The sequence below is a fragment of the Mugil cephalus genome, chromosome 7 (genome assembly GCF_022458985.1).
Source record: "Mugil cephalus isolate CIBA_MC_2020 chromosome 7, CIBA_Mcephalus_1.1, whole genome shotgun sequence".
Taxonomy (NCBI): domain Eukaryota; kingdom Metazoa; phylum Chordata; class Actinopteri; order Mugiliformes; family Mugilidae; genus Mugil; species Mugil cephalus.
In genome coordinates, this window is record NC_061776.1 from 21,640,396 (window position 1) to 21,656,659 (window position 16,264).

The 16,264-nt window shown below is 42.0% G+C and overlaps 1 protein-coding gene and 1 long non-coding RNA gene across 7 annotated transcripts in view; one reads left to right on the top strand and one right to left on the bottom strand.

Moving 5' to 3' along the window:
• Positions 1-16,264, top strand: part of LOC125011353 (cAMP-specific 3',5'-cyclic phosphodiesterase 4B-like) — a 46,056-nt gene that overhangs the window by 20,598 nt on the left and 9,194 nt on the right. For all 5 annotated transcript variants that reach the window (XM_047590526.1, XM_047590527.1, XM_047590529.1 and 2 more), the window contains 5 exons: positions 790-984; positions 1,073-1,109; positions 2,145-2,215; positions 3,142-3,191; positions 12,117-12,229. In XM_047590526.1, the coding sequence (XP_047446482.1) occupies positions 790-984; positions 1,073-1,109; positions 2,145-2,215; positions 3,142-3,191; positions 12,117-12,229 (466 nt within the window). The remainder of the gene's footprint in view (positions 1-789; positions 985-1,072; positions 1,110-2,144; positions 2,216-3,141; positions 3,192-12,116; positions 12,230-16,264) is intronic.
• Positions 12,239-16,179, bottom strand: LOC125011355. Of its 2 annotated transcripts, XR_007113174.1 has the most exons (5): positions 15,410-16,179; positions 15,195-15,227; positions 12,844-12,969; positions 12,705-12,726; positions 12,239-12,596 (listed from the first exon to the last, which is right to left on the bottom strand). It is a non-coding gene; the product is annotated as an uncharacterized LOC125011355 (long non-coding RNA). The 2 variants fall into 2 exon arrangements; XR_007113173.1 differs by having other exon boundaries at positions 12,239-12,969.

Consider the following 16,264-nt stretch of genomic DNA (forward strand, 5'->3'; position numbering starts at 1 on the left):
GTTATTAGGTTTATTCGTCTGGCATCCTCTAAAACCCATTCATCTCAAGCACTGAAATAAGAAGCTTGTTCCAGATTTAGTTGCTGTTTTTAATCTACAAGAACCACAAAACAAAACAGATACTGAAATACAAGCTAATCACTGTTTAAGATATGATTATCCTTTGATTTATCCCAAAGTAGGGTGCAGCAGCGTAGAGCAAAGACAGTGCACAGGACAAGAAAAAATGAACATTAAATAAATACAAAAATAACAATTACGTACAGTAGTTTTGCGTATGCGGTCTGGTCATGGATAGTATTTTAGTAATAAACAAGGCAGGCCAGGCCAGCAGATTACAGTAAAGCAGCCTCTTCTTTCACTGACTGACAAAGCATTAGTTATTTAATGAGCACAATTGTTTTTTTTTTTTTAGTATAAATGGGTGAGTAATCAGTTGAGTGTTTACGCAACCATCTCTTTCCTGTCGTTCCTGGATAGGATTTGTGAATATGTTGCGCAAGCCAGCGCTCAGCTGTGACAGCTAGCGCTTAGTAGATGACGACGATGATTTAGAAGCCAGCTATAAATGATTGGATTGTCGATTGATGAGACTGGATGAAGGTAATGCTTTATAATGAATAGGTCTAGGAATGTGTTTAATTTGCTGCTATGATGTAACACGTCTGATCCTGAAGTTGATTTTTGGGATCATCCACACATGATCACTGGTCTGGATTTAGCCACAGTCTCGTTTTGCTTTTGCTTTTTTTTAACTTGCATGTTATTTGTCCCTCTTTGTTCCCTTAGCTTTGAAGTGGAGAATGGCCCATCGTTGTGCTGCAGTCCCTCAGACCCACAGGCATCTCCAGGTTCAGGTCTGGTTCTACACCCCAACCTGGCAGGCCACAGCCAGCGCCGAGAGTCCTTTTTGTACCGCTCTGACAGCGACTATGAACTGTCACCCAAGTCCTTGTCTCGAAATTCGTCCATTGTAGGAGAATTGTGAGTTCTTAACATCACAGCATCACGTCTCTGATCAAATGATGTTTGTGTGTGACTCACTCTTTGCTTTCATCATATTGAATTACAGGCATGGAGAGGATTTGATTGTGACTCCATTTGCCCAGGTAAGAGCTGACCACAGGTTCAATAAATCTGCTCCAAAGAACATCAAAGTCAGTTTGTTGATGGCTAAATATAACATCATTTTCCCACGGGCTTTTAGATGCAATGCCCTCATGGATAAAGAAAGAGGCTCACTAACTTAGTTGTGATTAACCTACCTGCCCTCTAGTGGGCAAAGGCGAGTTCATTTTACACTCGGTGTTAGCGACACAATGGTTCCCTCCAGATATGTTTTAAAACGTAAACAAATGTTTGCTGTCTGAAGAATGTACTCACATTATTAAAACCAGGGGATCATAATTATTTTCCAAACTACCATATTTTCTAAAATAAAAACCGTTGCCTGATTAAAACGTGATTCTCTGACGGTGTCCAGCGATATGATGAATACCAGTAATTAGACTGAATGAAAGATGAAGCCGATGGTGCAGTCATATAATTTGCATCTCAATTAATATTTTGACGGCCTTGCAATACTATGATCTATTGTTTTGCAATTTGTTTAAGAAAATTCTTCTCATAAATGTACTTGGTATATTTTCAAACTAACACAATTTAAGTTTTAATTGAAGTTAATTTATACTGATCCACTTTGTATCTTTGAAAGTGTTTCACAATAAAAGTATTGTTAAGAAGTGAATGATATGTGCTCTGTGAGACACAGGAAGGCTTTCAATTTAAAAAGGTTACATTAAGTGTTTAGTCTGTTGCAATAATACATTAACTTGTGCAAATTAGAGCTTCATATTAATATATGACCACTTATATTTATCAAACAGAAGAAATTAGACATAAAGGTCTGCCTCTAATACAAACCTGCTTCAAATAAACCACTGTTACATTCTGTAGTTGAGGTATATAAAGACACCAGCACTAATCATCTTATCACAGTCAAACTAATCGTTCAACATTTCAACATGTTTTGTATGAACACACAGTTAATTCTGTCTCTTGCAAATATGTTTCTCATATTTCCACCCCTGGATTTTGCCTTTGCAGCTTCTTCCTCTTTAACATTTTTAACTGTTAATTTTTAGGTTCTGGCAAGTCTCCGGACCGTAAGGAACAACTTCACCACCCTGACAAATGTACAGTGTGTATCTAATAAGTAAGTCAGTTTGTCATTTGTTTATTTCGTTTTCACCACATGCTGCAGATGTACATTTAAAATCCCTGTAATTTCTGTGTCGTGTGGGCCAATAGAAATTCTGCATGCGAGCAGATAGTGGAATTGAAAATGTGAACACTTGGGGGCGCCAGTGCATCATAGACATTTGTCATATTGTGGTTTCATGCAGAGGTCACTCAAATAAAGCCGTATGCTCCGACTTGCCAGTTCATTAGCTGCACTGATGAATAGAAATTCACTCGCAATAGTTCAGAATGCAATCTTAGCTTCATGAAGCTTTTATTATTCAGCATTTATTTCAAATAATTGAAGGAGCTGTTGCTCCTATTTGAATTTGCATATGTTTTCCTTTTGGAGGCTGTTTATAGTACTATTAAACTGTGTTGTACCAGCATGTATTTCTATAATTTTGACAGCCTACCGTTAGGCATCGGGCCAGCCTAAATAACAGAAATACTTTTGTGTTTGAACATAAACTGAATATTGGAACGGTGATGAAAGGGGATTTAGCGCAGCGTTGTTATATTAGAATGGATTAGTTTCCACTGGTGTACCCAGTGAACTGGGAAGTTTTTTGGTGGGGAGTAGCAGTGAAATCCCCCGATTTTGTGTAGGTAGAATAGCTATTAATCACGTCTAATTTGAGATTATCCACTGAACAGTTTATCTAAAGAGCTGGGTCAGTAGCTGCAGTCGCATCAGGTGTGCCGGAGGTAGACAATGGATCGATGCAACCTCAGGGAGGAGGGTCACTGTAAGCCTGCGACCAGCGCGCACCTGTTTCATGTTTGTGCTGTGGCAACAAAGACTTCAGCTGTCACACTGTGGAAAATACATAATGCATCCATTTGTTACACATCAGAGCTCCTGCTTTTCATACTTATTTACCTACTACTCTGTTACAGGAGGTCTCCTGCTGCAAATCAGCCCTGTGTCACCAAAGTGTGTCTGTCTGGTGAGTACAGTCGTAAGCTTTCAATACATGATAAAGGGAGGAAGGAGAGCCCTGTGTGACCTTCACTAGAGGATCATGGATTCTGGGAAATGTGGACTGTAACACGTACACACTGCTAAGTAATGCTGGGTTGTTTATATTCTAGTCACGTTTAGTGCTGCTAAACGTTTGAAATATTCAAAACAGATAAATTTGGACCCTTATGTTTCTCCCAGCACAGGCTGTTAAAAGGTGGAAATGGAAATTGTTGCATGTGACCAGATTTTGCACAGTTAATTTGAAGCAAGTTTTAAGCAAAACAAAGAGCAATGCAACATGTTAAATTAATTATGGGATGCGTGTGAAGTAGCTCAAATTGTTCCTTTGCAAATACACTACATATTTCATGTCATCACGTTGTTTTCCACATGCAAACACTTTATTGCTCTTCATGACCGTGGACTATGACAAGACCTGTCATTCCCTATGTACCTTTCTATTAGGGGTGGAGCTGAACCTGAATACGGTATTCGGAAAGGCATAAATAACGTGTTTCTTGCAAATACCTATTTCAAACAAATACTTTTAAAATGATTTGTATTCGAGATAAAGAAAAAGATCCTAGCCTGTGCTCATGTGACCGTAGTGTATTTTGTGCACTCTCTCTGCCCAGAGTCTGTGATGCTCAGGAGTCAGGGTGAAAAGTCTCAACTCTGTAATAGGAGGCTCTGACTGGACCAAACACAAAACTGCATCATTATTTTTACTGAATGCATTTTTTGTATCTTAACTGGGTTATGGAGGCGTATAACTTTTGGGGAGCAGGGTTTGACCGGGAGATTATCATTGTCTGCAGCCAGGTTCTTTGTAAGAGTTCGTCTGCTAGCTTGGTATTTCAGTCTATTGTCTATTGGTAAATGGTTAATGGGTTTGTTTTTATAAAGCACTTCTTTACGTACTGGTACTCAAAGCTCTACCTACTGAGCCACAGTCACAGCTGTTGTCTCCCACAAGCACCAAATCATCATCACAGTCATGTTCTGCCCCTTCAAGTCATCCTGAATCACCTCTATTAGCTGCATCTAATGCAAAACATCAAACAATACTGCATATAAATCCATATCCATCTTATAATGGATAACTAAAGAATACTTGTTTTTACACGTGCATATCCTAAGTTAGAAGTGAAGAACTTTTTTTACTTGAATACTAATAAAAATGCTTGATGCTTTGCGCACCACTGCTTTGTATGTAAATGATGTAATACTCTATGAAGCTGTAAACATCTGAGTAATTAATAAGGGAAAGTAATTGTAAAACTTCCCGCACTTCATAACAAGTAATAAATGGAGAGGAGGAAGTGGTTGAGAAATATTTGATGGTTCAGATTCAGATCAGGTAGATGTGAAGAAGGGGGAGGGAATCAGTGTTATTGGTTCCTGCTGCACTGGTTCTTCAAGCCCCATTGACGTCAGCACGGCCTGCACATGGGTGCTCTCTACTTCCTATCAGCACAGATGGGCTGTGAGGAGTGTCCCACGGCAGGAAAAAACACAAGACAACTGTGAGTCTCTTATTGTCCGTCCTCCTCCACACTTTTCACAAACCTTGACCTTCTCCAAGTAATCACTGATGAGTGAAACGGCGTCGTTGCCTTCAATCGTGACGCATGAGCAAGATAAAAAACAAAACAAACAAAAAAAAAAAAACGAATACGATTAACTCGAAATACGTCGGTTCGTTGGAAGCTTCTGACACGCAATTCAGTTGTGCTTCTCTATTGTCTTTCACTCCAGTCCTTCTGTGGATTACCACTGTCGGCAACTGAGCCCACAGAGAACATACATTACACCTGCCACTAAATAACAGTGATTGTTGAGTTTGTTCAGGAGGTGAATACAATTAACAATATCACAATGAAAGATGCCCTCATATCCTCCCTTGTGCTGCTTTCTTTCTCGTTTTTTGTCAACTGTTGAACCGGAAAAGGAGAACAGATTTTTCCTGTTTTGCACTTCTCTTTTCAGTGAGGTAATATCCCCAATAGTGGAAAAGATACAGTACCTGCGTCTTTTTGGAGTGAGCTCAGCGTCGACGGAGTGAGCGTCAGAAATGTCGGATGCCTCTGTAAAAAGATGTGAGAACAACACAAAGGTTGAAGTACAGTGAAACATAACAAAAAATTTGAGAGAGAAGATGTTGTAGTTACACACAGACGTGGATTCAACAGAAAATAAGACTGTTGCCTGGAGTGAGGTAGGAAGGAAAGAAAACAAAGCAAAGGTTCAGAGGGAAGCGTCACGTTTTTTGAATCGCATGTTCAGATGCAGCATGGGAGAAGGAGAAGCGGGTCAAAATGGATAAAATAAACAGAAAGTTAGGAACATGACCACAGTCAGTGGGTGAAAGTGCACGAGGAGCAGAAAACAAGAAACAGGGGGTATACTAAAAAATCAGCTCAGCTGCAAATGCGTCACGGCAGGCTGTTTATGTCTCGCTGCAGGATCGGTGTTTTCCTCTTGTGTGTTTGCGGTTTTTGCTTCGCACACCCAATCGACCCCATCACATGCCGCCCCGGGAACCTGGCAGCCAACAAAGGGCTCACTCTTGCCATACTGATTAAGATTATAGGCTTTGCTGTATATTAATCCTGATAAATGTCCTTTTGACATAAATGCCCCATTATGACGTCTTTGATGGCCGTGGACTAATGATTAATCTGTAATGGTTATCATTACAGATTAATACTGTCACAGATAGTAAGGACTCCAGGCTACATGGTTAGACACTCGTCCAACCAGGAGATGAAAAACCGCAAAATGTTCTCAGTGCAAATGTTCCCTTTGACTGGCCTTAAGAAATGAATGTTTACACAATGTTCTTTGTGTTTAAGGTGGTCCTGGCCACTTTAGTTAACTTTAGAGTAGGCCCTCCACGTGGGGAAAGAGGCACGTGTTCCTCTCCACAGTTTGTGTGTAAATCAGAAGGAGCAGACACTAGTGATAGGGGCTCATTGTAATGGTGTTTTTTTTAGAAATGTTCAATGTTTATTTATAATGTGAGAATATATATTAATAAATAAACATTGTTCACTTTCTGTGCGAAGGACAGATAAAATATCACGCTCATGAATCAGTTAAATGTAAGTGAAGGTGGTAAGTTTAGCCTATAATAAACAACAACCAGCACCAACTGTTCATTAAGCGCATGGCTCACTTGTTAACTTGCTAAATCACAAATTAAGTTACATGCGAGTTTCCTGCTTGTGAAACATTGTTATCTTTGCCACTGAAATAAATCCAGGGAAGTCAAAAATAGGTGTGATCAGACCGTGTGTATAATCATTCAGATGTTTATAATCATAGAGAGTTTAACATCTGGTTAAACTTTTAATCTCTTTTTGAATATTGTAAGATGTTTTACTCTGTTTCCTTCTGTTTATGCAAAGCTAACCTTAATGGGTGGTTGCTGCATTTCATTTACTTAATTTCACAAACAAAAAAAGTACAAATGAAGTCTCTAATTTAGCTCTGGTTAAAATTAAGAAATGTTGACGCACTGTTTTAAACAGCAATAGGGACCAGGAGTAAAGTCGTTTTTTGTATCTTAATTAGTGTGTAGTGATTCAGTTTAATTACTCGAGTTTGATGTCAGCACCATTATTAAAAACCTTCTGGTATAGACACGTTAAGTGATTCATTTTCCAGTTCCCAGGAAGTTGTTTTCACGGTGGAAAAAAAAAAGAGTTTAGCACAGTTGACAGCTACACTGAGACAAGCTACTTAAAGCTACACGTGACTTTCTGCGTAAAATGCCCGGGGCGTGGGGCCCCACACAAGAAGCATTACTCAATCATCCTTTGTCTCTTTTTGTAAACACATCCTGAAAGAAAAGCATTGAAAGGCTTATCTGAAACTGGTTATTCTCACTGATTAAAGAAGAGGTCTGTGTTATTTATTATTAATCTGCACTTGCACGTGTGCAGTTGTGCATTTCAGCCGGATCCGATCTGATTTCGCCTCTTGCAGTGCAGTGATATTTTGCGAAGCAAACTGTCGTGTAGTTAAGAAACTTCAGAGCTTCTAATTTTACAGACACCTCGGCTGCCCTCTGTCTAGTGACATTTACGCCTCCGTATTTAAAATAATGAACCGACAGTTGGATGATCACAGGCAGATAACTGATGACAAACTAACAGCCCGAACCAATTCGAGCTGTCATTATCAGGCCGGTGGCGACCCTGCTCCACAGCAGGACTCCATTTCAGGTTTTCCAGGCTCGCGGCCAGAGGAGAGGATCCGGCGGGCTGGAAGCGTGCAGTCTGGTTAACTATTTGAATTATGTCATTGACGTCAGCAGAGTCATAAACCTCTCTGTGGCCCATCCCTCAAGCTGGCCCGGGCCAACACAGCTCCATGGAGCATTGTGAAGGAGCTGTCAAACAGGCCCTGATGAGGTGTGTGTGTGTGTTTGAAGGTTTTTGTTTTGATAGGTGGTGAGATTATACCGCACTTGTAAACTATGAAGAGATGTGATCAGTGAGGGCTGTTTGTGAGACAAAGACTGGTACGGTTTGAGGGTTGGACTTACTGTAAATGTCCAACACAACATAGTTTCAAACTTAGTTTTTTGTTGCTGTTAACGGTAACAACACACAAATAACAGCGCATCTAAATCTGTCTCATACAATAAAATAACACACCCTGTATCAATATTGTATCAGTAGGTAAATAAGAAGCAAAGAACTGATTCTGGGACTGAAATGTTTATTATTATTGTTATTTTTTATCATGTGAAAAAAGATATCAGTGTTAGATGATATGTAAATTATACACTCTAAAATAAGCCATGGCTAACCAAATGAAGAGAAGCCAATAAAATACATTATTACAAGGTTATCTACTATGTATGCCGTCTAAAAAATATTCAAGTCTACAAGCAGTTACATGGTGCACAGTTATGAATTTTATTTAATTATTCTTTTTAATCTAATTCTTCACGAATAAAAAAGGTCACATGTCACAATCAAGTTTATTCTGATTCTGACTTACGACCTCAAAAACAGCTTTCCAAGTGTGTGTATAAATGCATTATCCATCTATTCTGTTTAAATAAAATAATGGAGAAAAGAAAAACAATTTGTTAAGGTTGTAAACTGTTAAATTCTTTCTCAGCTAGATGGTGATCAAATTGTACATGTTTACGCTTGAGTATTTTCCCACCATATGTGGACTGAGTCGGCTGATAACCCACATAGATAACCTCGCTAGCATATTATGACGTCTTGTGTGCCTCTTATTTTCTTTTCTCCTTCTCAGTCACGGCCAACGTTTTTTTTTTTTTTGTCTCTACTTCTTGTGAATAAACTGACGTACATTGGGATTGATATGCAGGTGAATCATTGCTGCCCCGTCTCAGCTCCACGTGTAGTTTAGAGTCTGACACAAACAGCGGCTAGTACGTGCTCATACCAGTGTCAGAATGTGCCCTCTCTCCTTCATGATGCGGTGAGGTCAAAACGAGGAATGCGTCTCTCTACGTACATGCAGATAGCTCTGAGGTGTTTATGTTTCAGCCGGTGGTGGTGACTCAAGGCTTTTTCACAGTCGCTCACTTGTAACTGGGGTCTTTATTCCCTGACGAGTCGAATGAGTATGAATGAGCACAACTTAATCCAAATTAGTCATGTGATGGCCACGAAAAGTCATCCGACACGAAAACCAAGTTTTACGTCAAAGAAGTTGTGTAAAATCATTGTGTAAAGTGACAAAGTGGATTTACCCAAGATAAACACAACTCTGTTATATAGGTTAACTTAGGTTTCTTTATATGCTTTTGAACAGTAACGAAAGTAGCTCACGCTATACCCGTGTCATACACACAAATATATATACAATTATTATTATTTTTTAAATATTTTTTCTCATATTGTTGCTTTCGGTTTCGAGTAAAGAATATGAACAGGATGTACTTTATCCATCATAGGCTACAGTTGGTGTTGAGACAGTGCAGTTGTGCAAACCGAGCTTCAGCTCCAGACAGCGAGGGAAACAGGTTTTCGGGGGCAGGTTGAGAAGACAGAGAGGGGCAGTGTGAGGTGGATGCAAGTGGAAGGTGTCTCGGCAGGAATGGAGGTTTGGGCCCAGCCCCCGGCCGTTAGCTGCAGATGATGGCTCTCACAGAAGCTGGTTTGTGGTCCTGCAGGGGAGAGAGATACAGGGAGAGGGGGAGGCAGACGGGGTCTGTCTGCACACTGAGGTCTGTTGTCCTCTCTGCAGCCTCCAGCATATGGCCAAAGCATCAGAACTGGCTAAGGAAAAAAAAAAAAGAGTAAAAAAAAAAAAAAAAAAAAAAAAAACAAGCTGGAAAAGTACCTCACACTCTGTCTGGGAGCCGGTTTTTCAGACTGAAAGTGCGTCACGCCACCTTTGACTGGTGACATTGTGAAATGTCAGCCCATTTACCACTGTATTTATGATCAACCAAAGGTGATGATGGGTTCAGCGCACTCTACTCATAGTGTGTGTGCGTGCATAACTTTGTTTGATTTTGAACTTTCGGCTCACAAATATGATTATTCTGCGACTGAGTTAGAGGCGCCCCAGGCTTTTTTAAAAGCCTTATCACTTGTGGTAAAACAAACAGATGATTGTTTGAAGTTTTCTCTTGTTGAAACCAAGGCGTTTAAAAGCATAACCTAAAACCAGCATGGTTTTCTTCTGCAGTCTACGCCTTAGCCTTCTACTCCTATGACTCTTAACTGAGTCTATGATTCAGCCTCCCGCTTTAATATGACCTGAATCCTAACCGTGCAAGTGATGATCCAGACCTTTGATGTTTCCTGACTGCCCCATTAAAATGTCTGCAGTCTCTGTGTGCCCTCACCAGAGGCGATGGGTGCAGGATGTGGTCACACCTTCTTGGCCCTTTTCCTGCCCCTATAGCCCAGGACAGCCACACATTGGCATATGCCCAGTTTCAACAGTTCACTGCCCTGTGCATAAATTGCTTTGACGTTCTACTTCATGCTCTGCGTCGTTGCCTTTTGCACTGCTTGCGTGCCGTCGGATCGGTTCAATCCCCGCGCAATATGCTGCCTGTCTTTGAGCAAGGCACTGAATCCCCAGGTGCACCGGTGTATGAACGTGTGTGTGCTTGTGTGAGCGAATGGGTGGATGTGTCTGAGGCCGTAAAAAGCGCTTTGAGTACCAATAGGTAGAAAAGTGCTATATAAAAGCAAGACCATTTGCAAAACTTGGCATCCAGTTATACGTTGTAGCCAAGGCTGCTTTGAACCCCGGAGCTCAAAGTAAAAGAAGCCTGGCGTGAGGAGTAAGGTTAGACCCAGCAGTCACGCTTTTGTTACACGAGGTTAGTTTCAAACAACGTGTACGTCGCTTTCTTTTGTGATTCAGAAGAGACTTTGTCATCATGTTGTTCTGATAACCTTCAGTGGTGGAAGGTTTCTTTAGCCGCACAACATCGTTTGAAGTTTCATCCAAGTGCTTTGTTAAACACCGGTGGTTCAAACTCTGTACGCAATCACTGGGCTTTGATGCGCTTTGATCCACTACATTGACGTAAATTGGGGAGCAGCGCGCTGGCTGTCCTGTTGTGCTAAGCATATGGGGTAAATCTCTTCCATGTGTGAAGTCCTGTGAAGTAGAGATCAGTCTTTTCCATAGAGAACGGATGGTGGGGAGATCCAGATGCGTTCAGCATTCCCTCCAGGAAGAATTTTGCTGATTCATCACTCTCCTTGGTATATCAGAGAATGACGGCTTTTGATTTGTTTCCCTGTGTTTCCTAACTCAGTGCATTTCTTTTAAACCGCCCGTTTCAGTCTAAGAAGCTCGTCTCTACCACAAGTGAGTCATTGCTGCTAACACCAACGGTATTCCATCGAATAACATCCCGTCTTGTCCTCGGCAGTCACTCCACCGTTTCGTAACTCCGCTCCACGTTTTGTGGGAGCTCAGGGCCAAAGAGGAAGTGCTTTGGTTTCTTTGGCACAGAGTGAGACCCCGGCCTGGCTTCCCCCCAATTCAGGGAGTCAAAATTTGCCTCTCGTGTTGCTTGTGCAAACACAACGTTTGGTGTTTGATATAATTTTTTTCCTCCCTCGGAGAGGTTCAGAGAGGAGAGAGCCAGTTTGTGAAGCACGGTGGTGTGGTCTGAGCTGCTGCAGTTCAGCAGAGCGCAGCCTTGAAGTGGTCCGCATGTTTCAGAAAGGAAGTCATCGGGACAGGAGGTAGTTGCAGCAGTGAATGAGCGCACTTTCTCTCCGTATTCACATAGTTCCAATAAATGAAAGGAAAATAGTGCATTGGTTTGACTGCCAACATAATGAAGGAAGTATTAAAATGCAAGCCCTGGCAAGCCTCTTCCTTTCTCTCTGAGGCATTGTTTTAAGGCAGTAGGTTCGGTTTTGTGCTGTACCTGTATGAACGCACTATTTGTATGTCTTTAAATGGGCGGGGGTCACAGAAGACAACAGCAGGCGGCAGCAGACCGCCTAGTTTGTGCTCGAGTGATACTGAGAGGGGGATAAGTTAATGAGAGTGTTTGAGAGGAGGTGGGGGAACCAGATAGAGTGGGAGGGGGGCTGCAGAGCACACATGAGCGAGGGAAAGAGGGGGTACGCAGAGTATTAAGCCACAGAGAGAGAGAGAGAGAGAGAGAGAGAGTTGGCAAACTGCAACTCCAACCTCTGTTGGAAATACAACTTCCTTGAAGTTTCTGAGGTGGTGGAGCGTAACAAGATGAAGGAGCTCTGTGTGCACACCTCCCCCTCTTCCTCTGCGTCTTCCGGATGTCCTGCCTGCCAGTCCTCCATACGATCAAGCCACTCTGGGACCCTCGCTGCGCCACACATGGTGTCAGGGGGCTCTAGTATGGACATGGATCCTCTCGGGCCCGGTTACATGTCCATGTGTCTGTTGGCAGATGAGTCCTACCAGAAGCTGGCTATGGAGACCATGGAGGAGCTGGACTGGTGTCTGGACCAGCTGGAGACCATACAGACCTACCGGTCTGTCAGCGACATGGCTTCCAACAAGGTAGGACAACTTCAATTGTTTTTAAATTGCATTTGTGAGATCAAATGCTGTAAATCATAAATAAATGATCATTTGCAACAGTTAGTTTCAGGGCCATCATGTACAGCTGGATTTGTGGTAAATCATGTGTCTAGTGTGTCAGGTTTGCAGATGATAGGAACTGTAACATTGTTAAAATGGAGTTCGAGAGGTGCACAAAGGAACATTCGATCTTTAAAAAATTTGTCACTTCAATAGTGCAATGCTTTTAATAACTGTCTTAGCACACAATGAGCACTTGTGTCTCTTTGTGTCAGTGTCTGTTGTATCCACTGAAACAACAAGTCCTATTCAGCCTCCCATCAACGAAGCCGCCACAGCTTCATGTCTGTCAAGCCAAAATTAACACAAGATTTAGATAAAACATGATCATTACACAGCTTCAAACCTAGATCTAACACCATTACAGTAATATTATCATGTAGTAAGTACTGACCTTGTGCCCATTTGCATTGTGTCTGCAAAATGTAAATTGCTCTTAGCCACATTGACGCACTTGCAAAGTCAGAACTGTGATAATGTCTGATACATCATGATAAAAAAAAAAAAGTTTGGGTAGTGTTAGTTTTGCATACCAGACTTCTGAGTTCCTGGTGTCTGTGAATGGTACAGTTGACTGTATTCCTTGGAAAGGCTTGTGCTGCCTGAATTTCCGCTTCTTTCCCATGTTATACAACACGTACACTGCAAAAACGGCATATCTAGAAAGAAGCAAAATATTCTTAAATTCAATCAAATCATCTTGTATTAAAAAAAAAATGCCATTGGGTTAAGCTTTTTTTGCATGACAAAAATTCTTAAAATAAGTACAAAGTTCTTGTGTCTGAACAAAATATTGTTGTTTTTTCTTTCTACAAATTCCTTTTTTTGCAGTGTGCATACAGTATCATTTAAACTGCACACATATGCAGGTTAGTGTAGTGTGCATTTTAATTGTTAACTGTTATTGTGTTTAGCTCAGTGGGGTGCTGGTCCACTTCCTCAAGGGAAGTCACATTTAACGGATATGTGTTTATCCAGACACAATTGTTTTAAGAGAGAATTAAGAAGGGTTAGAAAAAAGTTTCAGCCGACTTGACATCTCTTAATATTTAACGATAATGACACCTACATTTTCCTTATTGTTCTACGTGTTGCCAAACACTCGATTTGTTCCTTTACATTGATAAAGCAATGTACAGGAAACAAGAAATTCTAACACAAATGCTGAAAGGCTAAATGCCATGAATTTGCTGCTCCTGGGCAAGTGGCTACATTTGAGTATAATCTCTTTCACAAGCTAGGGGACAACTTCAGCTGCACTATAGAAGTACAGTGTACTTCAATTTATAAGGTGAAATACCTGTAGTATTTAGTACTTTCCCTCTAGTCACTGAAATTTGTTTGTAATATTTCTAGACTAAGAGTGGCTGTGAGGCTGTGCTGAGGCCTGGTTGTGCTTTGAGCTAAACACTGCAGCCAACAATATAATGTAACACTTGCCATCTTAGTTTAGCATGTTAGCATGCTAACATTTTCTAATTAGAATTAAACATAAAGTACAGCTGTGGTTGATGGGAGTGTCGTAGGTTTGGCATGTATTTAGTCATAGGCCAGTCTCATTTTTGTTTTGCTAATGAATCCTGATGAAAGGTTGTGAGATCGTGTGGGACGAACAAGTTTGTACCAAAGTTCGTGGCTCTCCATGGTTGTTGGCCCATAATGGTGCCATTAACGTACTTGAATTTAAGGAAGCATGGAGGTCGACACAAAATGAATACACGCTTCCTGCTAGCTTGAAAAGATGAAGGATCCATTCTCAAATTTTCATGACCTACTGGATAAATTCAACGTTTTATTTTAAATTAAAAAGGAAGAAAAGCCAGCCTTCTGGTTTGTTTTAAATGAACCTAATTAAACACATTGTGGTTCTTGGTGTCTACACAAAGCAGCTATTTAGAACTAATTGCTTCCCGTTGCTTTGATGCACACTAGCATTTCTTTGTGCACATATGATTTGTACGCGGCACATTATTACTCAGCCTCCCCGCAGACAGTGGAGACTGCACGGCGACATCGGATTATAAACACCCAGGGTGGTGTTGTCCATATCCGCCTGTATTCTACACTGTGGTCTGAGGGAGGATCGGGATGGGGAGGGGTGTTGTCAGACTGTGATGGGTGACCGTGACCGTGACACCAGCTTCCTGTCTCTTTATTTCCTGCCTCCCCCCTCCCCCATACTGCCTCCTCTTCTCTGCTCCCTGGTTACCGGACGACAATAGCGATGCTTTGACCAGGCTCAAACCTCACAGACAGCTACGTCAGTGCAACTGGCAAGACAATGGGCACGGGGTCCTTTAGGCCTGCAGTGGCACAGCTGCCTGGTCACGCTGGCCAGGAACAAATTGATACCAATATGACCCAGCACCACTGTAGATCAATGCTGTTTTCCAAAGTTTGGAGGTCAACAGTTTGACGTTAATGTCTAGCTTCATCAGTGCGCTACACTGTTGCGCAGCTGTACAGTTAAATTGGTGTGAGATGCAGTCATTGCACCATTAATGCAGCATCTGAAGGCTTTTGCCTCCCTCCGCCAAGAGTTTTCACAAAGAGCTTGTTTCTTTTCCGAACCGGAGGATGTAACTGAGCCCGCGATCAAACCCAGGGTGTCTCCACTTTCGGCGTCCAAGGGCACAGGTGTGTCCGAGGCTGCAGGACCACACACCCCGTTGACCGCCGGCCTGGTCTCTGTGACCTCAGAGTGGGGAGCTGCTTCCCTACCCCTCACTATCATTAGCCTCACCACACTTCCACGCCGATGCCGGTGACGGCCTTGGACAAACACTGCCATCTGAATCCAGTTAGGGGAGTTTAGTGCTTTGCGGGTTAGCGTGCAAGCGAGGCCCCCGAGCAGAACACAAGCGAGTAGGAAACTTTAACTCACGTGTGGTCACTTCAACTCCGAAAGCGCCGCCGTCTTCAGAGGGGGAAAAAATGACAAAATTATTGAAACAGATGTAGCGGTGGGTCTGTAGCTGTAGCAGGCGTAATGGACATTAAATTATAGTGCTGCGATTCCATTCGCCTGAAAGAGCGGCGAGGAGATCAGACGAGCTGCAGCGGTGGTTACGGTGCCTAATCGTAATTAAAAACTCTTACCTCTCCAACCTTCTGTTCACTCATCATGGAAAATGAGGCACAATGAGAAAACACGAAGCGTGTTTTCACTGTAACCATATCCTTCCGTACGTTATATCAACACCTTCTAGGAATTGTGTCTTTCTTGTGTTACTGAACTGAAAACTCGCTGGGCATCAACCCCACCGTGTTGACACTGTAAACGGCCACACACGTGACAGAGCAGCATTAGCTCACTCTGGGCTTTGTTAGATTACAGAGCAACAGTATTGCGCTGTGATTTCAAGCCGTTCCTGTGAAATCCCGCTTGTATCTTTACCCTTGTAAAACGTCACAGTGACTTTTGTTTTTTTGAAACACTTCTCCCTAAGGAATTTGTATGTCTCATTTGAGCCTTTTTCCGCCACGATATGTCAGCACGTCCGCCTGCTAAACTTGTTATCTGGGACTTTTCAGTGATGATCTCAGGTATGTTAGTAGTTTGGTGCCTGAGGCCAAGTTAGGAAGCAGAGTGTCTACCGGTAAATGACCTCAGTGAATTACTCTATCAAGAAAAGGGAAGTAGGTGGGGACACATGCTCGGGCCTGTGTTGGAGGGAGGAGCCATCAATCTCTTGTTAGACTGTGTAGGCCAGTCAGTCAAGTCAGCTTTATCACTATATGTTTCCTGCCTGTCGCCACTTCAGAAAAGAGAATAGAGAGAGGAAGCAGGCAGACTCTAAGACACGCATAACAGTTATCGCTCTCCGACTTCTACAGGATTTCTTTTGCGCTGTGTTCGGTTTTTCTTAAGTGACAATGGGACTATGTTGTTCTGAAAAGCAGAAGAAAAACTTTGAGATGCTTTCAAGTTGGAAAAAGGTGAGTTAGCTTTGT